We start from the raw sequence: 25,955 nt of genomic DNA on the forward strand, positions 1-25,955 counted from the left end.
GTCTGCACAGTGGCACTGTATGGACTCAGTGTGCGGCTCTGGTACTGTAAAGGGTACAGACGTGTAGAAGGGTTTCTCTGCGGTCAGTGTGGAGCCTGGCTTCCTGATTGGTTATCTAAGTGTTGATAGTAGCAGACCTCGACATCATGATTATGGTGGACCAAACTGGTGGACACAGGCAAAAGCTGGAGCTGGACTTTATGTTGGTGGCTGAACAGTGAACCAGTGATAGACAATCAACGGTGACAATTCTGCGATGATGGCGACACCAAAGACGTTCACATTCAGGTTTAGGGCGTGTGGCAGGACTCCTCTCTGGACACTAACTACTTCACTCCAATTTGACTGTTTTACACAGACTCCTATGATATGTCTTTGTCTTCCATTTACACTGCCTGAAATGTATGAAAGATTAAATATTAAAAATCTGACTCGTCTATGCACAGTTTATTGTATCTCTATTGAGAAGTAACTACTATAAAACTTTGTTCCATATCTTTCAGGCAACGCAACACTAATAACAGCAATGCACTCAGAACTCATCACAACTTCCATTTTTTTGTGCATTATTCCACTTGAGCGGAATAATCATCCACATTTAGGGGAACTACAGATCTTTTTTTTGGTTGGATGCCTAGTAGGGGAATTTCTCCATCCCTCCTTTGGATTTTCATCAAATTGGTTCTCGCCGGAGAAAGCTCGGCTCACAGTTGTCCTGTAACTAATATTTTGCACAGCAAACTTCTGCCAGGGGCCACGTGCATAATTGAATCCTTGGCTCGTCCATCTCAGACGAAGAGCTACCACGACACGGAGCCAAACCTGTTCACTTAGTACACAGATGTTGAAAACAAGTCCAGGAGAGGCTGTTAGGTCCAGCTCAGTTAATCCACTTCTAATCTACAGCACATACAGACGGTCCCAACAGTGCTCCATGTGGACATGTAACTTCTGGGTTTTTTTCTAGGTTTTTTTTTCTTTGTTTTTTTTTTTTTTTTTTACTTATTTCATATACTCTCTTTTAGCAATAATATTCAGTGGTATTTACATTTGAAATGCTCTTACATACAGTCAAACATTGTATCTTTTATGTTTAATTGACATCTTATAAAACAACTGTAATCTTTGACATTATTCATGGTCTATTATTGAACATCACACAGTATAAAAGTGCATTCCAGCTGAAAACTCCAGCTCATTTGCATCCTGACCTTTTACAAGAACAAAAAGCCCATCGCGGGGAAAGTCTCTGCGGCGCTGTTCCCCCGTTATTTCATTACCAATCTGTGGAAAATTTTCATTTGGGCAGCGCGAGCGCTCAAAGTGGGAACAGATTGCCGTTTTTAGATTTTTTTTCTTTTCTTTTTGTCGTTTTCAAAAGTCATGCACACTCTGTCCTCGAGATGTGTCAAATGTGACTACAGTGGGGTGGGGGTGAAGGGGGTGAAGGGGGTGAAGGGGGTGGCCGGGGAGGGAAAGGGGGCTTGTGCATAAAAAATAGGAGACATCTTCCGTATAAACATTTAATAATAGAGTCATCAGTACTCAGTGTAGTGGATGAAATACTCGTGGATGGTTTTGCTTTTATAATTTACTGTAGTACAATCAAAGCCTCGTGGTCTTTTTGTGTCTGTGTGTGAGTGTCGTTCTTTGTAAACATACCAACAGTCAACTACAAAAAGCCGGGGAGATGAGAGGAGGAGTGGGGAGGGGGATGTGGGTGGAGGGGGGATCACATTCCTTAATCATTTAAATTTTTCACAATGTCTGTTTTCCTTGTGGGCTGAGAGGAGGGAGAATCTTTTGCAGGATTTAAATGATTCATCATTTTCATTTGGAATGAAATAGTGAGCTGAATAATTCACTTTTCTGCCACTGCAGATGGAATAAAAAGTAACTGTTTCTGTACAATCGTCTCACTTCCCCCCCTGACTGTTCCTCTCTCTATACATCCTTCTCCCATCCCATTCACTTTATCTTCAAATATATGTTTTATTCCCAGTGTGTTAAAACCTACTTTCTAAACTTCCCTGTGAGATGTTTACTCTCGCTCATTGTCCCCAAAACTAATGTTGCAGCTTCTGCCTCATCAGTCACCGGTCCCGTCGTTAAGCCGTCTCCTGGATGCGATGGTTTCTCCCTGCCACTCCTCCTCTGTCTTTGTTAAATATGCACACACATGTGCACTCACACACACGAGATGGAACGGAGCCGCTACATGCGCGAAGACGGGACCAACGCGCACATCGGGAGACGCCTTCCATCCTTGTTTCCTGCTGTTTTCTCATTCCATACGTGAGAGTTGAATTAAATCGAGTCTTGGATGTTTGGGTTGTTTTTCTTTGTCCAAAGCGTTTAACAAATTGTTGCTGCCCTGAGCAGAAGCAGCCTCTGCATTGTCTCAGTATCTGTGCTCAACCATATCAGCGTTTCAACACTTATTGCTTTAAATTACATCAATCACTCCCTCCCCTGCCCTCGCATTCTCCATCCTCCCTAGGCTCATTTTTCTCTGTCTCTTTTTATTACTATGCCTCTTCATCTTTCTCCCCTTTAACTTCTCTTCACATTATTCTAACTCTAGTTGCCTTTTCATCATCCTCCTATTCCCTCCTTTCCTCTCTTACCCCCTTTGCCCCTATTTGTCTCATTTCATCCCTCCTCAGTCTTTCCCCTCTTCTCCAGCCTGCTCCCCTCTCTCTTTCTTCTCTGGATCCTCTTTCTTATCCTTCTCCTTCTTGGCACCCTCTTCGTCTTTCTCCTTGTCTTCCCTCTCTTTCTCTCTATCTTTGAAGAGTTGGGCTAATTTCTGGAACTGGGGACCCCATTCTTCCAGCCCCACCCCCCAATCCTCCTTCTCCGCATCCTTCTCCCCTTCGCTCTCCAGCGAGCTGAGGGATCCGGCCCTGGACCCTGTTCCCTCCAGGCCGTACACCTGCACCGAGTCGTACGGCGGCTGCGAGGGGTCAAAGGTGACCTGGGCCAGACGCAGGCGTAAGAACTCGCCCACCCTCAGTGCCAAAGAGGGGCCGCCGGGCCCCGGTGCCCCTCTCACCGCCTCCATTCCCGGCACCCAGCTGGCCCCGAAGCCCATCACTCCGCCGTAGGCTCCTCGAGGCTGACCCGGGAAGGGCAGCAGCTGGGGGGTCATATCCCTCCTGCCCAGGACATAACCACCCAGACCCACCCGATCACGCCAGTCCCCGATAAAGCCAGCTGCTTCCTGGTAGACGGATGGAGTCCCGGTCAGCGATATCCCTCCGCCCTCCCGGTCCGGCCTCGCTACCACAAAGTTGCTCCCCATTTCCAGTCCTCCTCTCCCCAAGCTGCCGGGGTAGTCCCTCTGTCCAGACCCCTCCCCCTGCAGCACAGTGGCGTAGTTGCGTCCACTGGCAGGTTGCTGTTGTCCGTCTGTGGAGGAGCCCCCGCTTCCACTCCCACTCCCATTTCCTCCTCCTCCTCCTCCTCCGCTGCAGTCAGACTCCGCCTGGCCAGAGCTTGTGCGTTTTGGGGACAAGCCGGCGCGGGAGGCCCTGCGACCCGCCAGGGGGAGCGTAGCCGAGTCGCTCGCCCAGCCTCCGGCCCCCCCGTGACCCGGGCCCATCACGGAGCCGGAGCGGGTCAGGACCAGATGATGCTCCCGGGGTAAAGTCTCCGACTGCACCTGGAGGGAACGTAGGCCAGCACCAGTGGTTTCAGTCTGGGGCTGGGGTGGGGGGTGGTACTGTTAGGTTGGGTTATTATAACACAAAATGGGATGACAACATGTGACCCAAACGGGGGGGGGGGGGGGGGTAATTCAATAAGAAGCATAATAAGAGCAGAGGGTTTGGGTGTTTATGTGAGGACATCGTGCACCGAATGGAGGAAAAGCAGGAGATGGCAAAGATGAAACGTGACAGGAAGGAGAGACAGACGATGAGAAGAACACAGTGGAAGAAAAGCACAGTTTGGAAGAAGCCATAGATATTAACTGAAGACTAGAATGAGCTAACACTGCACTGTGAGCGGGAAATGGAGAGGGAAGTGATCGAGAGATAAAATATTTGAAAATTAAATAAAGAACGGGCCAGAGAGCCTTGCTATGGCCTAATAAATAAAACAAAACACAGAAAAGATAATGAAGAGCAGGATATAAATGTGCTGATATGTCTGAATCATCATCTTCCCCAAGCATTGTCCTAGACATTTCTGCTATCCCATAAAGATTAGAAATATTATTATGGTGCTGCATTCAGTGCAATAATACAATATAGCAGGTTGAGTGCAAACTTAATTATTATTTTATATTTGCTTAATTACTTTCGTACTTACTGGTTTGCTTATTTAATTGAATAATTGAGTCATTCATCCAACTTTTATGTTTTCTCCAGTGCAGCCATCTATCATTAATCAACTCATTTATTCAATGTTAATTCATTATTCAATGCGACATCTATCATCTCTTCTCCTTCCAGAACCACGGAGCCATTCATCCATCTGTGTATTAAACTGTGTTGATCTACAGAATCCATTCATGTGGCAGTTTCACACCACAGGGACAAGTGTGTATTATCTGCTTGATGTGGACTAATGGCTGAAGACCGTCACCTTAGGTATCAGCGGCTAACTACATAACTTTAACTCTACTTTTCTCTACGGTTAAATGGCACCTTTATAGCTTCTATCTACTTAAAATGACAGAACACTTGTTCATGGAGGTCGGCGTATTTAACCTCAGTTTATTGAAGAACTACAGGAATGAGTTTTAAAAGCTGGAAATGATAGTTAGCATTTTAGCACCTCTTTAGTTCCCTCTCCTTGACGTCTATGGTTTTCTTCAATGGGTTCTTGGGGGGTTTGGTGCTTGAAATAAGCTCTGTGGTGAACACAAGCTCAACAATTTCACATTTTATTCTGCTACATAAAATATTGTCAGTAATTAGCCCAGGCTTGATAAAGTCCTGAAGAGGCCGGTTGCTAACAAGTGGTTTAATGAGACAACAGAGGTTGTCGGCGACGATAGACATCATTACAGGCGTCGTGGAAAATGATCTACTCACCAGTTCACCTTTAGAGCCTTGTTGTGCTTAATCTAATACTCATAGTTCACTGACTTTGTAAGAGGAAGGCTCACTGGTGGCTCACCTGATAGAGTCTTTACCATAGTCTAGGGCTGCATCCATTCTGCAGCAGACATTCAGGCCTTTTGCTGCATGTTTTTACTTTTCTCTCTTCCCTGACCTTCCAAATAAAGCAGGCATGCCAAAACCCCAAAAAAGAGGGAAGCGTTGGTTTTAAGGCTTCAATAATGATAAAAGTGGTGTTCATTCATTGAGAAGATTATCGTGCTGAACAAAACGTGCAAGTAGCATCAGTTGTTGTGTGTCACAGAGCTTATTTTCTGCACTAATCCTAGAGCCAATGTAAAAGTCCCAGTGGGTTTAAGCCGAGGGAACCAGGGAGTTGCTGACTTCCGGGTTGGCCTACAGAAATACACGGTCCCTGCAGCACTCTGTTTTGTTGAACTACAAAAACCTAGAATGTACTAGGGATGTCACGACTATACATTTTCTTGGTATGATTATTGTCAGAGAAATAATCATGCTGTTACGATTATCACGATTATTATGCATTAATTAATTTCACAACACTATGAATGTGTAAAACCAAATATAGTCAAAATATAATTACATTACTCATTGTTTACACAAAATATTTCAATATAATAATAATAATAATAATAATAATAATATAATGACTAATTCTTAATCCTCCAGCGGAAGTGTTTGAAAAATACAGGCTTAAATTGTTATCTATACCAAACGTTTACATTTATTTTAATCGTTTTTTGTTTTGTTTAGCTTTTTTTTAATTAAAAATGACACACTAACATTTAAATTCCTACCAATTCAATGTTACGTCAGTTAAATGGACCAGTATCTGTGCATTTACCTTTTTTTTGCGCACATCTGCCAATAAGGTTCCAACATCAAATTTTTGTGAAAGTAACGGTATTCAGGAATCTTTACGATGAATTAATTGTGGCGTTTAAAACCACGATTAATTGTGAAAACAAGTAATCATGACATCCCTAGAATGGACTGCATACAGTATGCTGATAGTGGGACCAGCCTTGAACTGAAAAACTTTGAGTGTGAAAGCAGTGTCAGTATATTCTTACCCAGTCTGCATCTGGACCGTGGTTGACTTTGTCCTCGTTGCTCCCCTCTGTGCAGTTGCTCACAGTTCTCGTCCCCCCTCCTCCTCCTCCTCCTCCTCTCTCCTGGCTGTCGCTCGTCCTCGGTGTCCCTCCGTCCGACGTGCTCACGGCGCTCTGAGGTGCCGTCCCGTCGCGGCTCCCCGTGCGACTCCCCGTTCGGCTCCCGCAGCTGAGGTCAGCGGGGGCGATGTAAACGGCCCCGGACTCCATGGGCCCCACCATGGCGCCCTGGTTCTGGATGACCAGGGAGTGGTCCGGCTGGCCTCCGGGGAAGCGGTACCCCAGCTCGGCCAGGCCCGGCTCAAACGTCCCACCTGGCGTGCGCCGGAGAACGGGTAAAGTGTGGCTGCTGTAACACAGGCGGCCGTAGAGGGGGCCTCCCGGACCCGAGTAGTTGTGTTCCACACCCGGGTTCTGGGCCCAGCTGTAGGTGCGAGCTTTTTCTTGGGTGCGATGCGTGTAACGTCTGTAAAAAAACGAGAAGAGAAAGAGAACGAGACGGGAGATGAGGGTCTCCAGTGAGAGGCTCTGTGAATAACCGCTGTGTGTTAGACTCGCTCACACTCTCCCTGGTCAATTTGAGAGTGTTTGTGAGACAATTGCTTTGTGGCGTCGCTGCACTGTTTCCTCTTATTTCCACATTATAAGCTGTTTCCGTTGGAGGCTTTTGTCAGCCTTGGGGGAAAAAATGGTTTGTTGGACAAAATAACATTAAAAGGGGTTTGTGGTGTTTAGTTTTCACTTGCAATAAGAAGGGCAACTTTTGTAGACAGAATTAAAAAAAAGAAAGTCAAAACTGAGGCCAAGAGTTTTCAGCCTCTTGTATGCGGATGAAATTACAAACTGTTGTTATGCTGGTGTTCTGTCTCCAAACCCAATCCGAGATAAGCCTGACAGGAACATTAGGGTTACTTTTTCAGACTCCCTCCAGAGCAGCAGACAATTTTATACAACCACTACCCGTTTCCATGACAAGCAAACAGAAACTCTTGTGTCTTTGTAAGATCTTACCAATGCAATACACCAGAAGCATAAACCAGAGCTTCAAAGCTATCCTAAAGCTCAACTATCCACTCCACTGTGACACAGTGTCAACAAAAGTGAAACATTAAACACTTCCAAAGGTAGTATTTATTGCAGGGATATTGCAGTGAATTGCATTAGATTGAGACATTTTTCATGTTGTTGTGTCCACCTACATGAATTGCGAGAAGCAATTTCCGATAAACTCAAGGAAGGCTTTGTACTTGTTTATGGCCGCTCCATATGGCTCGTATGAATTCATCGGAGTTAATTATTAGTCCAAAGGCAATAACAATGTTTCACAGAAACATCAAAGTGGGTGCAAACAACTCTCTGATGTAGCAGAACATAAGCTTTAACAAAATGAGCTCAACAAAGTGGTCTCCCTGGACCGCAGGGCTTGATAGCCTTCTGTCTCAGCATTTTGATTGGTGACTGATTAGGACCTGGGAGTTACGGCTCCATCATTTACTTAAGTGGATCAATTAAGTGCTGGACAGAGATGAAAGATTTTCCTCTGAACGGGCAAAAATGTTTCCTTCCTTTTAACATGTAATCAGAGGACAACCATGATGTAATTAAACAACAAGCGTTTTTTATATGTGTTATATATGTATATATATATATATACAGCTCTGGAAAAAATTAAGAGACCACTCCCAAAATGATCAGTTTCTCTGGTTTTACTATTTATAGGTTTGTGTTTAAATTAAATTAAAACATTTTTGTTTTATTCTATCAACTACCGACAACATTTCTCCCAAAATTGAAATGAAAATATTGTCATTTAGAGCTTTTATTGGCTAATGACTAAACTAGTCTAAATAACAAAAAAATCAAGTCTTTTCAGACCTTGAATAATAATAATAATAATACAAAGAAAACATGTTCATATTTATTCATAAACAACACAGCAAGAATATTTTAACTCAGGAAGAGTTTATAAATCAGTTTTAGTGGGATAATGTCAATGTTTAATCCCAGCAGTGGTTTTTATATAAAACCAGATGTGGTTCAGGTGATGACCTCATCAGTGTCTCATTAAGTAGAATGAGTTGTGTTTGTGTTGGTATTTAAAAAAGAAAAGAAAAGAATGACTGTCATACATGTAGAGATGCTTTTAAGAAACATTTGTGAAAGTGGTCTCTTATTTTTTTCCAGAGCTACACAGTAAATATCATGTACTGTAGAGGAACTTCCCAACAGCCTCTCTCTGCTGCTTACATATTCCTGCTGTCCAGGGTGCGGTAGCCACGTGAGCGCGAGCTGTGGGGAGCGCTCTGCAGCGCGGCGATGTCAAAGGCAGCCGTGTCAGCCTCGCCCCCGCCCTCGTCGTCATATGTTATGATGTTCTCACGCACGTCGTCCTCTTCCAGCGGCGACAGGGAGTCGCGCTTCTGACGGCGCAGGGACAATGACAGGGCACTCACCGCTGCAGAAAGGGGGGGGGGGTGGCAGCGGGAAGAAAGGATATTGAGGTATGTGAGAGAAATTGGAAAAAAGAATGATGAACATGGGGAAGGGGCACAAGTCACAAGGGAAATAAAGGAGAAGCAGGAAAATTAGAGAGTGAGCCAGGGAGAAAAATTCAGGCCGATATAGAGGTGAGACATGTAGGGATAAAATGAATACAGAGAGGTTAGAGGGCTGCTGTATCCTATCAGCAGGCTGCATGCCGTCACTCTGTGACTGACTTTGAGCTCAGGCAAATGGGTACTTTATTCTCCCATGATTCCATATTCTCTGAGCAGAGCTACATCTGACCCTGGGCTGGAGACAAGGAACCAAGCTAATGTCCTACAAAGCTTCTCTGATGTTAAAATCCACCTGAGAGGAGGCATTTACTTTGCTGAAGTTATGCACTGGCAAGAATCTTTTTTAAACTCAACATATATTCAGAATTTGGGGAATATGGCATGTATAAAGTTAATATAGAGAATTTATTTTGTAGAAGCCCTCATAAGATCTAAGAACTTTTAGATCCAATCTGTAACACACCTTTGGAGAGCTTACACTGAAAAATAAGAAAATAAAAATCTTTTTTTTTCAAATGACTTCAGCCAATAGGGACAGTCAGAATTGATCCAAAAAAGAGACAAAGTTTCAACCCCTCCCTCTGGGTAGACAGGTTTTCCATCCTCACACAGCATCTATTTTTTCTCATTCATTTCTAACATGTATTTATATCAGGAGCTATGTACAAAATAAACTCATTGCAAAAAGCAGAAAATTAGCATGTACCAGATTTAGCTACCAGTTTATTTCCATCTGCAGTCCCAGGGCAGGTGAGGGGAAATTTACAGTTTAATGTTAATGTGGAAATTTACCAACCGTAATTTGCAGTAATTCTTTTTGAGACAACAGCTTTTGATTTCACACAGAGGTAAACAAAAGCAGGCTTCGTATTTCTAGCCAACCATAGTGGATTTTGTTGGCAGAAAAATAACTTTTAACATGAAGACTGGAAAACTTTGTGTTTTCATCTGATTCATTTCAGTCAGATTGCTGTTGGTACTCCAAACTAATATAGGCACATCTTACTTTGAAGTAGTTGGATGTTCAGTTGATCTACAGTAACCTGTGACTCCACAGAGTTATTTTAGCTAAAGTAAATAAAAAGCTAACCTAGAATGGCACTTAGGCTGAGAGCGCTCCTCCACCAAGGCCAAAGTCACGGATCACCGAGCACAATTTTGTGCATCAAAAAATCCAATGTGAATTCTGCACAGAAATTTGAACAGGATCTACACCAAGTTTCAATGGGTCTCTTTGAATTTAATCCTGTTGGCAAACAAACAAACAAACAAACAGCGCGGGTGGAAACATAACCTCTTGGTAATAACAGTAAAAACATGAGGGGTTTCTCAGAGGGAGCCGACCTCTGCCAGAACCAATGTCAAACAACACCAGACTTCAGAGAGTGGGGGAAAAAAAGATTATAATCATATTCATGGTAAATGATGCAGATCTGCCCCATTATTTAAAATGTAATTCCCTGGCAGTTGCTCCATCCCTCCACCAAGTTATATGCAAATTAGTTTGGTTCTTTTCACGTAATCCTGATGACAAATATACGACACGGGTGAAAACACAACCTTCTTGGTGGATGTAAAAAATAAAAAATAATAACACCACCCTTTCAAGTATCGCTCTCATTAGAGCTCCGTGCAAACGGTTTCAGCACGTGAGGAGCTAACGATGCAAAGATGTGACTGAACAATCAATCTGTTTGGGGGCGGGGCTTTGAAAACATTCCATTATACAATTAAACTACTTCAGTGTCTCAACATGAGCACATATTGTTGCAGTAAATCAATTTGCAGCCTCATTATTGTTGGAGGTTGTGTTATTTGATTTCCATGGAACTAATCCAATGATCCTGAAAAGGAAGTGGGAAAACTCTAATCTTTCCTGACAATTTGAGGGATCACCATGATGCACACGTATTTCTCTCTTCTCTCTATGCACAAAGCACAAGCAGTTACCAAGTGGCTTCATATCTACTTTATGTATGCCAAATTCCCTTTTTAATAAACAGACGGGATCCTGATGGAGCTATTGTCACAGCTTCTGTAACAACATTTGGCATTTTGTGAAACGGCCAAATTCTACTGTTTGGGATTAGCATGGACCTCAAAAAAAACAAAGTAGTACAGGAGCAAAACTCAGTTTAAGAGCTACACACTTAAGGCGCGTACGAAGAAAGTTGTGTGTACTTCCTGATGCCGTTTATGCCCTTGTCACTTAGAGAACTAAACTCCACTCTGCATCATCACCTTCACGCCATGATGCGCTTCTTTCTTGATTGAACTGGTCTCTCCCAGAATGATAATGCCCCTATCAACTCAGCATGAGTAGTGATCCAACAGAATGAATAGAAATTACAATGATGCTGGCCATAAGCCAGAGCCTTCTCAGCACCTAGACATTATCCAATTGAGCATTTGTGAGTCTTTGCAAAAGGTGGCGGGGACATTTTATTATGCTGCTATCAAAAACCGGAGGGCTCAAATAATCACTCACAATTGTTATTTTAGTAGTGATTAGTGCTGACCTTGCCAGAGGAGATAACTGGACCAAAAATTGTGAAGAAAAGTAAACGCAGCTATTGAGCCGCTGTGACTAAGAGAAATATTTACGCTGCTGCTCCCATTATTTTCATATGCAGATTAAGCATCCAGGGATGTAGTGGAGGGTAAACAGCCCTAAACACTATTTACTCATTTTTTTATTTGTAGATTAGCATGAAACTCCTTTATAGGCAGGGAATCCTAATGATATCATTCCACTGCATACATAATAATAAGGACTGTAGTCAAAACATGACGTAAGTTATACAAGTGAGGGTCTTTCAAGGGACAACAGCACTTCTGTTATTGTCTTATGTTGATCCCAGACTTCACCACTGTGTATCTTTATAAACGCTATGTAAGTATTTACATAGTATTTCATCTCTTTTTCTTGGCATTTTAGTTAGGATTTATATGTCTTCACTTTTGTTTTATTGTTTTATTGCATGTTTTACTGTAGCTACATTACCTGTAATTACAGTAGTTTTATTGTTACTAGTTTTGCTTGTGTGTTTTATTGTACAGCACTTTGGACAACTTGGGTTGTATTTTTAAATGTGCTATATAAATAAATATGTATTGTATTTACCCAGCAGAGTGGCGACGCAGGCCAGGATGGCCAGCAGGGCGGCGGTGCTGAGCCCGGGGGACGGCAGCGTGGACTGCTGAGGGAGACACACCGCCTCTCGTTCCCAGTCCCACTCGCCCTCCGTCTGTTTGTCCTTCTCCTTCTCCCCGGCACGGGCCCCTCCTCTCAGGCAGGGGCAGACGGACACGGTGACCGTCCCGGTGCTGGTGAGGCCCGATGTCCCGTCCCTCAGGACCAGAGGCACGTAGAGCGTGAGGGTGGAGGACGAGGAGCGGGACAGAGGCTGGAGCTGGGACAGCAGCACCAGGCTGGCTGTGGGGCCTGAAGGGGAAGACACAGAGAGAGAGAGAGAGAGAGAGAGAGAGAAGGATCTATTGTTAACCCTTCTGTTGTTCCTTTCCTCCATCCTTCCTTCTTTCCTTCTTTCCTCAACCCCTTTTCCCTTCCTTCTTTCCTTCCTTTCTTCCTTCCCTTCGTCCTTACTTCTTCTTCCTTCCTCTTTTGATCCAATTGACCTGATCTGTTCCCTATCCCTCCATCTTTCTTTCCTTTTTCCTTCCTTCTTCTTCCTTCCTTGAACAAATCTGTTTCCTCCCTCCTTCTATCTTTCCTTTGTTTTCCCCTTCTTTCCTCCCATCTTTCCCTTTGTCCTTTCTTCCTTCCTTCCCTTCGTCCTTACTTCTTCTTCCTTCCTCTTTTGATCCAATTGACTTGATCTGTTCCCTATCCCTCCATCTTTCTTTCCTTTTCCCTTCCTTCTTTTTCCTTCCTTGAACAAATCTGTTTCCTCCCTTCATCTTTATTTCCTTCAATTTTCCCTTCCTTCTTTCCACAATCCTTTTTCCCTTCTTTCTTTCCACAATCCTTTTTCCCTTCCTTCCTTCCTTCTTTTTTGACCCAATCTGTTCCCTCCCATCTTTCCCTTCGTCCTTCCTTCCTTCATTTCTTCCTTAACCCAGGAGAACAACAGGATGGTTAACTGCGTGGTGCAGATTCCTCAGCTCTGTGTGCTAAATGACAGCAGGGTTATGTTACAATGTGGAAATTATGGCCCAACATTACTCTGCTGATGTTTGCAAATGTGTGATTCAAATCAATGGGTCATTGATTTATTCTCCAGAGGGAAGAGGCCTGAAGCTCTAACGTTGGTGAGTCCAGCCTACTTTTATTATTACCATTTCATTTCACGTCCCTTAATTTAAAAACCTGTGAACCTCCACTGAAGTCACACTGTCTCACATAAGAATAACAATGATACTAATTTGAGCTAATAGGCTGAATCTACTGCAGAGTCTCAATTAGGCCAGATACTATCCAACTGTCTCCTGCAGCTACACTTCATGATTTATTACTTTCCATTGCCCAGAAAACTCAAACTTAAAGTCTGATATACTTCAAATTTAAAACGAGTCTCCAGGATATTGTTTGATTAATACATGGCACTCATATCCTCCTGCATAGGAGAACTGGCCAACACTAAGACTCTCAGCTCTGCAGAACAGAACCTGTGGATAAGAGGCTTCAGGTTGTCCACCATCTTTCAATGTTTTTTTCTTAGATGTTGCTGTGTTCATCAGTAACACATTTAACAATTTAGAGGAAGAGCCAGTAGGAACAACAAACTGCTCCACTGGTCTGGCTAAAGAGCGGCTGAGTGTCTGTGTGGGAGATGTTTTTAAATTTCCTCTAAATTTAATTTACAAGGTGGCAAAAAAAGTAAATGAACTAATAATAAATAAGGCTGCAGATAGAAGGGCATTTAGAAGATAGTGTGGGAAATATTTAATCAGGAAGGTTGTGCAAACATGATTCAATTATGAAAGCAAACTTCTATGATCCGTATCACAGATCAAATCATTATCTTTTTTTTTCTAACAAAGCATGCCTTTGTCAGACAAGATGTCCATATGAGATCAAAACATGTTCCTCTCTCTCTGTTCTCGGCGTTGGATGACACATCAAAGAGGTCTTTGATTCCTCATGTCAGTGAGTTTATCCCCTTGATCCTTAATCCAACCAGAGCAGGTTCCCTCCTCTTGGTTTTGCTAAGTTTAGAAATAATGGGTCAGGTTAATGAGCTGGTCGCCAGCGTGGTGCCAATCAGAGACTAAAGGTATTCGCCGCTCATCAGCTGCTGACAACTGGGATGGAATTATGCTTTTGAATCTGACAACATCATCAAACATTAAAGACAGCAAACCCCACACTCGACATTAAACAGTCAACATTTTCATCTTTTATAAATTATATATTTTCCCCAGAGCTGCACTGATCAATATGGCCCTCAGCTCCACATGGTGTTTACTGTCTTTCAGCTCATTGTTTTGGATTAACAGCCTTGAATGTCACTCTCACTGCTTTTCAACTACTGTGCACTACACCTGGCAAACAGACAGTCAGGCAAAGTTAGCACAGAGCTGGTGAACATAGTGGAGCATTTAGCAGGAGGAGACCAAGAGAGAGCTACAGAGGAGTGTTAATATTAGATCTACATTAATAAGATGACCAGTAACACTTTACTCTGGCTACAGGATGTGTAAATTGTGAACTGATTGGTAACAGTGGCGGCTGCTGGTCTTTCAAAGAAGCTGATTTTCAGGCGACATCATGAAATTGGTCAATTTTATGACAGAGCCAGCCTAGATGTGTAAATGAATGCATGAATGAATGAACTACCTAAACTATATTAAATTCAAACACGCAGAGTTTCCCTTGCAGGCTCAATGCAATCGCCTCTGGTTGATAACATGATCACCATTTCAACTTTATCTTTATCTGTACATCATTTTACATTTCATCTGCATTATGGCCCTGCATGCAAATGTGTGGCACATAAAAGCTGCAAAGCACATTCAGTTTGACCCTGCTCCATGAACCGATAGCGGTTGGTTGTAATGTGCCAAAAAGAATGCGTTAACATGACAGCAAAGGGAGAGAGAGAAAGAGAAAGCCTGGTGTAATCAGGGATGTAGTGCTCAGTAAATGCTTCAAAATAATTCAAAACATTCAAATGTTTTATTCAGCGTGTTTTGTTAGGCCTCAAGCAAACACACAATGTGTTTTAGTGTGCTTGTTTACAACTACACTCTACAGGTGATGTATAACTGCTAAAAAATACACTTACGGATGAATTATTTTGTGTTGTGTAACAAAAAGTGCATGTTTGTGACAGCGTCACCTTGATATGAAATAAAATGTACAGTGTGCAGACAAAGGTTTAAAAGAAAAGTGCACTTGGTTGCCTGATGTGTGATGTGGTCTGTAAACTAAATGGGTAGTGTGGGTGCCTTGAAATTATTAAAAATAATAATAGGAAAATTGATGGGCCGAGGGGATAAAGGGAGGATGTGACGTGGACCGGGGGGAGGAGAACACCTGGTGAGGGTCGGAGGAGATGGTGGACGGCTGGCGGTAGATGGGGGAGAGCGGTGTAACTTAGACTGCGTAGTATCGGACAGAGCCGAGACACGGACTAAGCAATAGCCGCCAGTTGAGTTTCCCTCCTGGTCCGGCGGAGTCCAGTCGAGTTTCCCTCCTGGTCTGGCGGAAGCCAGTCGAGTTTCCCTCCTGGTTAACTCTGTTCCCGGTGGACTGACACACAGGACCGCGGGTAAACGGGGTGAGACCGACTCTTTTTGTTTGTTTGTTTTTCCTCCGGCGCACGAGCCGCTCGGCGCTGTAGCCTATTGTTCCTGAGTGTCGGAAAGTTTGTGACGTGTTGTGGACATATTTATCGTGAACCATTCGGTTCAATAAGTGATATTTCGTTTGGGGGGGTTATTTACTTAATTTACAAAGTGTAAAGACCGGGGTTTTTTTCGCACATTGTATGTAATTAATTTATTTTGGTGAACATTTTGCGCTCAGAGTGTCCGAGCTGGGAAAGCCCGTCTAAATTAAAAGAGACGTGGGTCTTTATGTTAAATTGCACCACGGTGACGTTTCGTTTGTTTAATTTTTTACATGAAATCTATTTTTCCATGAACCCCTTGGATAGCTAATGTTCAGCCCAGAACAAGGCTGCGCGTTACATGTTTTTGACTCTCACTTTATTATATTACATTATATTTGAGTGAACATTATGTTCCAGGCCTACAATACAATCAGGATAATGATTTCTACATTGATTAAAAAAATTAAAACAATAAACAATCACAAATGAATTAAAAAGAAGTTGAAAGCGCTCAGTTGTGTGATGTGAAGTTAATCTGCATATAGAATGACAGAACATTCCATGGGCTCATTATGACACTGACAGAATTCTGTATTAGAACAGAGCAACAGGCTCTAGCTGCAGATTCCAGCCTGGAAATCAGTCCACTGCACCTCCTATATTAGACATTGAGCTACTTGGCAGAGTGCACAGCTTTTCTTAGCATTTTTTGGACCAGCACCTGGATTTCCAGTAATTCTGAGGTGAGTTAACAACAGAGCTGCACCTAACACTTGTTATACTGTATGTGAACTTGTTGCAAACTTGTCTGCTCATATACTGATGTCACTGTCACTGCTGATTTGACTTCTGTCTTCAACTATTTTCTAGCCATGGCACGAAGAAGTACCAGGCTGTTAGAGGCAGGGTATTATAGAGAGGACGGGACTCCGACTGTTTCATACAGGGACACATTACGCAAGTAAGTAAGATTGTAAGTGTTTGTGTGCACTGTTTTCTGTATGTAAACCAACTAGGTGTGTACTACAGTAAATATTCACACAGATGGCTTGTCTAACTTATACTCTGTCTTTTAGCACCTTTAGATTTCATCACCATGATAGGCCCAATGTACACGACACTGAATACGTAGAGAACACACACACCACAGAGACGGAGACACCAAACACTGCACCACATGTGACATCACACAGGGCGAGGACTGGCAGTAACAACAGTAAGTACTTTTCCCCTGTTATCAAGACTAGTTTCTATGAGAAAGACCAATTTCACATGTATTTTTATATCATTGTTACCAAGCTCTAAACAACCTGTTTGTCTCAGCACGTAGATGGACTGTAGGACTATTTATCCTCTGCTTCCTTTTATTTATTGGTGAGTGTTTCAACACTTCCAGCTATAATTAAACATTTCCAGTCCATGAGTAAAACCAACTCAGAGGTTCCTTGTTAATAAACATAACATAAAGGTCTAACCCTCTTGTTTTGTATCCATCAGGACTGACAAGTATGTACTTTCAACTGAGAGTCGTCCAGCAGGACATCAACACGCTTACAGGACTGGTGGACGAGTAAGTTGTCTTTACCATCTTCATTTGAGCCATTAAGTCATGTACAAGAGATTTAATGGAGCTGGTTTGGTTGATTTCTAACATGTGTCCCCTTGATGGTGTCTGCAGATGCCAGACTACTTCAGCCTATCTGTACGGACGTATATTGGCCCTTCAATTTGGATATATATCGATTAGATTGTTGACCTGGATGTAGCCACCCAGAGCCAAACACCTCTACAGAATCTCCCCACCTGACTGCACATCACCGGAACTTAGGGAGAGACGTCCACTACAGAGACATCAGCGTATCTTACTGTTCTTTACTCTCTTCTTAACCTCTCCTCCTCCATCATAATCATTTCCTCTTCCTCTCTCTTTGCCTTTTGTCTTCCTCTTCTATTCTCCTCTTTTCTTCTGCTGATCTCTCATGCTCTTCCTCTCTTAACACTCTCCTGTTCTTCTTGTCTCTTCCTCAATTCTTCCTTTTGAATCCTTTCCTCATCCTCTTTATTTTTTAATGCTTTTCTCTCTTCTTCTTTGCAGGTTTTGTAGGTTCTCTTCTTCCTCATATCTCTTCTTCCTTTCAAATCCATTCTGACCTTTGCCTTTTTTCTTCCTCTTCTATTCTCTTCTTTTCTTCTTCCAATCTCTCACATTTTCCCTCTTCTCTCTCGACACTCTCCTGTTCTTCTTGTCTCTTCCTCTCTTCTTCCTTTTGAATCCTTTCCTCTTCCTCTTTCATTCTAAAGGGATACGCCAACATTTTTTTTGGCAAATACGGTTTATTTTGGTTCAAGCTAGCTACATGGAGGGTAGGTTAGCTTCCTATTTCAAAGTAAAAGCACAAATTCTATCATCATGGTTTTCTGTATGTAAAGGGCAACGGGTGTTTTATTTTGTGAAAGTAACCGGAAATGCGTTGGTCACAACAGCTAGCTTTAGTAGCACCGAATTGGAGTCCAAACAAAATTGTAAACAGCTGGTATTTAGACAAATTAACGACACACTGCTGATCTAAACGGCTACTTTCTCGCCTAAAAATGTTTGAAATGTTGATAAAGTGATATATTTACAGAGTTTAGAGCTAAAATGAAATCAGCTTCTGACTGCTGATTTCGGCTCGGGCAGGAGGCAGGCTAACACTACCTATGCACTTCCAGCGTTTGAGCTAAGCTAATTACAGGCAATACGGCTCAATCTCCCTTGTTACTGCATGCACAGTCGAAAGGATGGTGTCTATCTGCTTGTCATGGACTCGGGAGTGAGACAAGACACGAAAAAAAAAAGGTGGCGTATCACTTTAATTCTTTTCTCTCTTCTTCTTTGTAGGTTTTTTTTTAATAAGTTTTTTCAGGGCCCATATTTATCAAGCAATTGTGACTCTCTCTTTGTGCAGAAGGTGGGGGTGGGGTGGGATGGGCTATTGATGTAGCTTATGCTTGATAAATATGGGTCCTGATAGTAAATCAGCATTAAAACACCAAACATCACTGTTTTAAGGTTGATTTACTTGTTTTGGGTGGCATGGTGACTCAGATGTTTCACACCTCTGTTGTCACCATGCCACATGGGTTTTCCCCGGGAGTTCTCCGGTTTCCCCCACAACTTCCAATTGGAAATAAAAAAATAAAAACAAAATATTATTATGTTTTCTGTGTGTATATCACTGCTTATCAAAGAGGAAAATTCTGCATTGCTTATTATGTAAAATGCAAAAAAAATATATGCAGTCTAATTTAATAAATATACATTTTGAACTGTGCAATACACACTCTTATAAAACAACAAACAACAACCTTGTTTCATAATACAGTAGATATTCATCTTTGGAATCTACCAGCTAAAGATAGTGTTGTCGTAATTGCACATTGGCATGATGTAGCATTACATTGGCATAGGCTATGGGCAGTGTAATGTAAGTAATTGCTGTGCTGACCTGTATGTTAACTAGTCTCTTTCAGCCATTTTCCCACCTCTTTCTGCCCCATTTTCATGTTCATGTCAAATTCACTGCAACAATCCTGAATTTGCACAAAAATCAAAGTGCTGAAAGTAAAAGCATCATTAACACCTCATTAACATTGGAAGTATGACAATGGCATCTGGTGAATATAACTTGTTGAGGGGCCTGCATAACTTTTTTTGTGCAAGTTGCATTGCTCTAAATGTTTGTAGTGGTACAGCAGTTCACTTGTTAGCATTTACTTAATTTGGACTAGTATGTAATACAAACAGTTCAGTTTGTCAGATGTACACATGTTTGCTTGACAATCCCCATTTTGCATCAATAAAAATGACTTAAGAGAGATGAACAAACTAAGAAGTTTGTCATTAGGAACAGGCGTTAACAAAGTTTTCATTTAGAGACATAATTTGTAGTTGAAAACATCTAATAAACGGAAATACATGGCAGAATATTGAAATATTTTAAATATTGCAATAATATTGTATTGAGACATAAGTAACATGATAATATTGTACCGTAGGGCTTCTGGTGATTTCCATCCCGAATGTATTCCATTGCTTTTTTCTTTTATACTTAGGTTTGTTGAAAAGGATGTAATTCTTAGAGCTAGAGTACAATAGTGGCCTGCACTAATTAACAATCCCAATAAGTTTGTACTGCATATATCTAGAGTATATTTGTCTGTACTTACACTTTGAATGCAGTGGGCGTGCGTATTTGTGTAGAAAAAGGAGGCCAAAGAAAGCAGTGCAGACAAAGAGCGTACTAGAAACAAATACGCTGTAGCTTAATTCAATTCTGCTGAAGTGAATTAAATGAAGCAGCTCTGATTTCTTCAAAAGGTTTTCATTGAAAACAGTAAGTATATGTGGTGGCTGGGAGGAGAAGATGGATGTAGAGGATATGGGAAGGCAAACAAGAGGGACAAACAAAAGAGAGGAGAATAACAAAGCAAAACAATGGGGCCACCAGAGTTGGGAGATGGATGGTGGAAAAGAAAGGGAAAGACAGAAAAAAGGGGAGGTGGGAGGTAGAGAAGAGAGGCGGGTAAAAGAAAAAGAGAATAGGAGAAAAGACGAAGATAGAAAGAGAAAGGCGGAAAGAAAATGTGGGATTAAGAGCCTTAAAAAAGTAGGGGGGAAAAGTGTGTGTCTGCCAAAGCGGAAAAAAAGGAATTAAGAGAAATACGGAGAGGAGGAAAGATTGAGTGCCTACCACCACTATCCCTGACGCTGAAGTTGAGGGCAGCGCTGGACTCTGGAGGGATGCTGAAATACACAGTGCTGTCATTCCCTCCCTCATCTCTATCAATCGCTCGCAACACCTGCACCACCTGAAACACAGAGATAGACAGAGCAGAGGAGATTGGTGAGGGGAGGGCAAGAAAATCTTTGTGTGTGCCTGTATGTGCGTGCGTGTGTGTGTGTGTGTGTGTGAGTCGGGTGGGGGGGGGGGGCACAGTGGAGGAGGAAAAAGAAGGTAATGGCAGAAACACTTACAAGGAGAGTGCTTTTTTGCTGCAAACCATTAGCCGACATTGGCAGGGCTCAAAACAAGTCAAACAATTAGCACAGAGACACAACGGAACTGTGTGTGATACTCACAGCAAATAAATAACTCCGTCTGACATGAATCGCCTCACACAAATACAGTGTGCCTTTCAATTTTGTAATAGCATCTGCACGGGTCTGGAGCAGCAATCGTAACTAAATTAATCTAAAAGAAATCTCCCACTGCCTAAGCTGATGGGTAATTTCTTTTTAATGAAAAACCCCTGTCGTCATTATGCAAGCCGTCCTTTCAGAAATGCTTTCGAGTGCTAGTTACGAGACTGAAAACAGGGATGAAGGGTGCCGCATGCTCTCTGAGTTAGTCAGTGTCTCTAGGCCTTGAGAAGATTTGTTATGTGCAGTCACATTATGTTATCAGTCGCTGTGCGCGAGCATTCAAACGCGTTTTGCCTAATGACTTGTCATACAGAGACATGCATACCCGACCCCGACGCGCGGAAAAAATATCATAATATTTCTTTCTTGAAGTGTCTTCCTGCTCACTCACATAACAGTATCCACAAACACAAACATGAACATCACAGGGAAAAACAAATCAATGTCGTTGCCATAGAATCACAGATTTAGTGGCGAAACAACAAAGACACAAGCAGAGCAATGAAACACCAGCGAAAACAACAGATGGGCCAAGACACCAAATTATGGCGATGGAAGCAGCATGAAATACTGGAGACGGAGGGGAGAGGGAAAAAAAGAGAGCAAAGGATGGTTTCCAGGGAGGGATTGAGGAGCACAGTGAATGATTTCTGTGACTGAGATAGGATCAAGTAAGAACACCATGATGCAGAAAAATAGACAAGAACACAAATAAAGCGTGAGGGAGAGCAGGAAGGAGGGAGACTCAAGTTTAATTACAACGTGAATAGCTGCTGTGTTGTGATAAGAGAGCGTTGAGGATTCACCTGCCTCCATGGTGAACAGGCTGCACAGAATCTGAATAGATGCCACTTTGCACTACTGTACTTGGTATGCTCCTGTAGTTGAATGGACACAGCTTTGTGTGCCATATGCCTTCTTCTTTGAATGGAAACGGCTTTGATGCTCCGCGTGTTTTTGATAATACCTGTCAACTCTTGAAAACCGATGGCATGAACCTCTCATCTAGTCGCCTGTCTGTAAAGTAATGATTCGTCATGATTCTTTTGTTCACGCACAGGAACATGAACATTAAGTACAGTGTTTGAGATATGTCTCTGACATAATAATGGCTACCTTCATTCAGATTTACATGAATATTTGTACATGCTTTGTCTATGCTCATACCTGAGCAAAATGTACGAAAAGAGTTTATGCAAAAATATGCAAATGATGTATAAAACAACCCATCGTAAAGATTCCTAAATACCGCCACTTTTCAAAAAAGATTATGCCAGAACCAGATTGGCAGACGTGCACCAAAGTGAAGATAAATGCACAGATACTGGTCCATTTACGTAACATTGAATTGGTAGGAATTTAAATGCTAGAGTGTCATTTGTAATTGGAAAAAGAAGATTAAAATTAACTTAAACATTTGGTATAGATGACAATCAATGACTTGAATATTTCAAATGCTTCCCCTGGGGGATTAATAATTGGTCAAATTTTAATATTTTTGTAAATATTGAGCAATGTCATTATATTTTGACTATATTTGATTTTACACATTCATAGTGTTGTGAAATGTATTGATCATGCATAATAATCGTGATAATCGTAATACCGTGATTATTTCTCTGACAACATTCGTACCAAGAAAATCTATAATCGTGACATCCCTAGATGTCACTGTTCAGGTTTCTGAAGAGTTGCTCAGTGCCTGACTTCCCCTCACCCCCGACGATGTCAGTGATGGGTAAAGAGGGAGGGGGGGTGTGGGGATCTTTCAGTGCATGCTGCTTTGTGGCAGGGAAATGCTCACCCATCTGTCACTCAAAGCAGCCATGACCTCAATTATAAACTCTAAATGTAAAAAAGTTTTAAACAAGTGATCTGAATATACAAAAAAGCTTCAGAGACCAGAGCTGTTTTTGTATCAGGCTGTATCAGCTTGTTTATTTCTTTAAAGCCTGGGCATTTTAACATGGAGACTGACTTTGACTGTTGGAGCCCCAGCCCAGAGGCTGTCACTTGGGTACTAATCAACCATATGCAAAACTACATACTATACACAAAAATCTGTCAGGAATCAGAGAAAATGTACAATTTGTGTTGGTATTCAAAGCCGAGGCTGATGGGAATGTCATTAGGAAAGTATTGGAGAAATTATCATTTTGAACTGATGAGAGCAATGGATGAAAGAAATAAGACATCACCAAATGACATGTCTTCATTCTGGGGGAAACATCGATGTTTATACCAAACTTCATGGTAATTCATCCAGTAGATGTCGAGACATATCATTAAAAAGCACAAATGTCAGAAATGGCACTGGAAGAAAATCATTACAGTTATTAGGATTCATGCTCAGAGCCTCTGTTATTTAAAACATTTCAAGGCGAGGTGATGCATCCAACTGTTGTTAAGATATCTCAGTCTGGACTCACTGACATTGCCACCCAGGCAGCCATGCTTCTAGCTAGTCAAAAATGTATTTAAACCCCAAATTTGGTGTCATATCAAAAGTATGTTAATCGCCACCTCCAGCGCCACCCTTGATCTGACCCTGGGACACAGAGATGAAGGGTCTGAAAGAAGCACCTAAAGCCTTTTTAAAAAAATATATTTTCTCACTACTGTCTTAATCACTGACTGCAGCTGTTTCTGTGCATCCTCCTTCTCCCTAATTCTAATGGACTTCTCTGTTAGTCCCACGAGCATTCTCCATTGTTCTTTTTATTAGTATTTTCTGTACCGGTCGATGCAGATGCAGCGGTAAAACGGCTGACACTGTTTGCTGGCAGCACCCTTACACCTCTGTCTAACCACAGTAGAGAACACCTTTTCAACTTTTTGTTCATTATCACCCCTCGAGTGGTGCAAAAACTTCCTCCAAACATGTAGCTAACGTGGACAGAAAACATTGGAAACAAAAGTAGAACCTGTGAAAATGTTTTTTTTTATAAATATACTTATTTCTTTTTTTAATTCATTTGATAGGGAAAGTGGAGAGAGACATGCTGTCAAGTATGGGTGTGCCAAAAAATCGATTCACATAAGAATCCACATAAGCAATTCTCCTTTAATAAGATTCAGAATCGATATAAAATGTCCCAAAATCGATTTTAGAAAATAAAAAAATGAAACAAATCTGCTGGCTGTCGGCCTCCATTTCCTTAGAATTTAAAAGGCAGCATGTTTAACTGCACTATTTATTTCATTGAGAGGCACTTTTAATTTTGTTACTTAAGCAATATTATATGTGATATTGCATGCAACAGCAGTTTCAACAATTTCATCGAAGCATGGATAAATGTTTAAAACTCAATAAATGTGAAAAAGACACTTTAGTCATTCTGTCTTGCAAAGCAGACTGGAGTAGATCATGAGGATCCTTTGCACACCGACAGACTGAAGCAGAAATCATGATGAATCAAATCGTTTTGAATCGAAAATCGATTTTGAATCGAATCGTAGCCCCAAAAATCTGAATCGAATCGTGAGATAGGAAAAGATTCCCACCCCTACTGTCAAGGTCAGCAGGGATTCAAACCTGCAATTTGCTGATCAGAGCCTTTAAATCCTAGTTTTAGAACAGAAATCCTCATGCACACAAACTAATTCATCGACATTAAAGGTAATCTAAATACATACTGACCTGTCCGATAGAGGAGGAGTCACACATGGCCGTTGTGTACTGCCTGTCCAGCTCGGGTGCGTTGTCGTTCAGGTCTAATGTCTCTATTGCAACCAGAACTCTGGACACCTGGCTGGGGTTGTCTGTAAAGGGCCAGAGAGCAGAGAGAGACATGATGCACAGCACACAGCTGGATATGGAAAAAGAAATGCCGACAATCCCCCACTGTAAAAAGGAACACCCCATTGACTACACATGCAGAGGTGCACTCCATTAACTTCATTTAATTGTCCTCATTGGCAAGATTAAGCATTTCAGTCTTTGTTCAAAAAACTTGAGCAGCACTCTGATCACATTAGCGAGCACACTATTGGCTAAATATACAGTTTTATTTGGCTTGTGTTACAGCTCACAAGGTCCCAGCTGGAGTACAAGTGATGCCTCCATAGCAGTCACATTTTTCCACATCAAACTGTTCCATTCTTAGCCAAAGCATCTCACAGACTCAAGTGTTTCTAAGAAAAAGAGAGAGATAGCAAGAGAGAGGGAGAGAGAGCAGAGGAGGGTGCAGAATGCAGTCAATCTGCATGCAGTTACACAAGGGTGCAGTTTAAATGGATTGGCACAGGGTCTCCCACACCCCATTCATTTGGATATACACACACACACACTCAAGCATCCACTGCTTGAAAACGCATTGGAGTCGTATTCTGAGCTGAACATTCACCACTTCATTTCAGGCTGGTCTAGTGCAGCACACAATCCAGGGCTCAGCAGCACATATCTTCACTCCTTTATCTAAACAGGCAACCCTGCAGCACAGCTTGGGTCACACTTTCTGTGACACACACACACACACACACACACACACACATTCCCACACCGTGTTCTTAAACCTGGAGCGGTAACACTGTGTCATGGATGACAGCGACTGGTTGCCATCGCTGAAAAGCTGAAAATGAGCTCTGGCTGTAACGCCACTGGGTGAGCTGGCCTGCCCGTGGCCATGGCTGAGCTCCTACTGTGCTTTATGTCAACACAGTCTCCAACAGGCTGTTTATTAGATAGAGCTCATTATTCAGACAGGCACTCACTGTGCTGTCTCCACAGCCCGACCAACACTGCTGCCACAAGGAGCCCTGAGAAGATTTTAAGTAAAGATTAACTTTGTCCAGAACAAGCCTTGGCAGGAAAACAACTTCCGTTTGCTTTGCACACAGCGGCCACTGGACAGCCTTCACCAACAATACTCTCACTTCCACACCAACCAGTTTGATTGAGTCATTTTTTTTATGAGTGACAAGATTCAAATAATAGCTTGTCACCTGCCAAAATAACTCGGGCTCAGCAGGAGGCTGGTGTTAACACCAGGGAGACGTCACTTGTCTGAGCCCTCAAGAACACATACAGCCATAAGGATGATCCACATGATTATTTTCTGTACCACCACTATAGTCAACGTCTGGTTTCATTTTAAACAAAAAAAAAAACTGAAATCCATGAACATACAAAGAGATTCCCATGCGTTCTTTGATTATATAGCAGGCAAGGGTTCTGTATTAAAGGGATAGTTCACCCAAAATTGAAATTTCAC

At 42.1% G+C, this 25,955-nt stretch overlaps 1 protein-coding gene and 1 long non-coding RNA gene across 4 annotated transcripts in view; one reads left to right on the plus strand and one right to left on the minus strand.

Annotated features, from left to right (window-relative positions):
- Positions 1-635: 635 nt before the first annotated feature.
- The window catches only part of cdh24b (cadherin 24, type 2b), a 210,312-nt gene continuing 184,992 nt past the window's right edge, over positions 636-25,955 (minus strand). Inside the window, exons 9-14 of one of the 3 annotated variants that reach the window (XM_085804927.1) lie at positions 24,383-24,504; positions 20,291-20,408; positions 11,885-12,205; positions 8,450-8,657; positions 6,164-6,668; positions 636-3,664 (exon numbers count right to left, since the gene is read on the minus strand). In XM_085804927.1, coding sequence (XP_085661053.1) covers positions 2,663-3,664; positions 6,164-6,668; positions 8,450-8,657; positions 11,885-12,205; positions 20,291-20,408; positions 24,383-24,504 — 2,276 coding nt within the window. In that variant the 3' untranslated portion in view covers positions 636-2,662. Of the gene's footprint in view, positions 4,002-6,163; positions 6,669-8,449; positions 8,658-11,884; positions 12,206-20,290; positions 20,409-24,382; positions 24,505-25,955 lie in introns of all 3 variants that reach the window. The other 2 variants (XM_085804926.1, XM_085804928.1) reach the window with 2 other exon arrangements.
- Positions 16,190-16,761, plus strand: LOC146971010 (uncharacterized). The gene is made up of 3 exons (XR_015038073.1): positions 16,190-16,300; positions 16,428-16,518; positions 16,634-16,761. It is a non-coding gene; the product is annotated as an uncharacterized LOC146971010 (long non-coding RNA).

This window comes from Trachurus japonicus, chromosome 17 (assembly GCF_045865225.1).
Source record: "Trachurus japonicus isolate A0001 chromosome 17, Traja_1.0".
Lineage (NCBI taxonomy): Eukaryota > Metazoa > Chordata > Actinopteri > Carangiformes > Carangidae > Trachurus > Trachurus japonicus.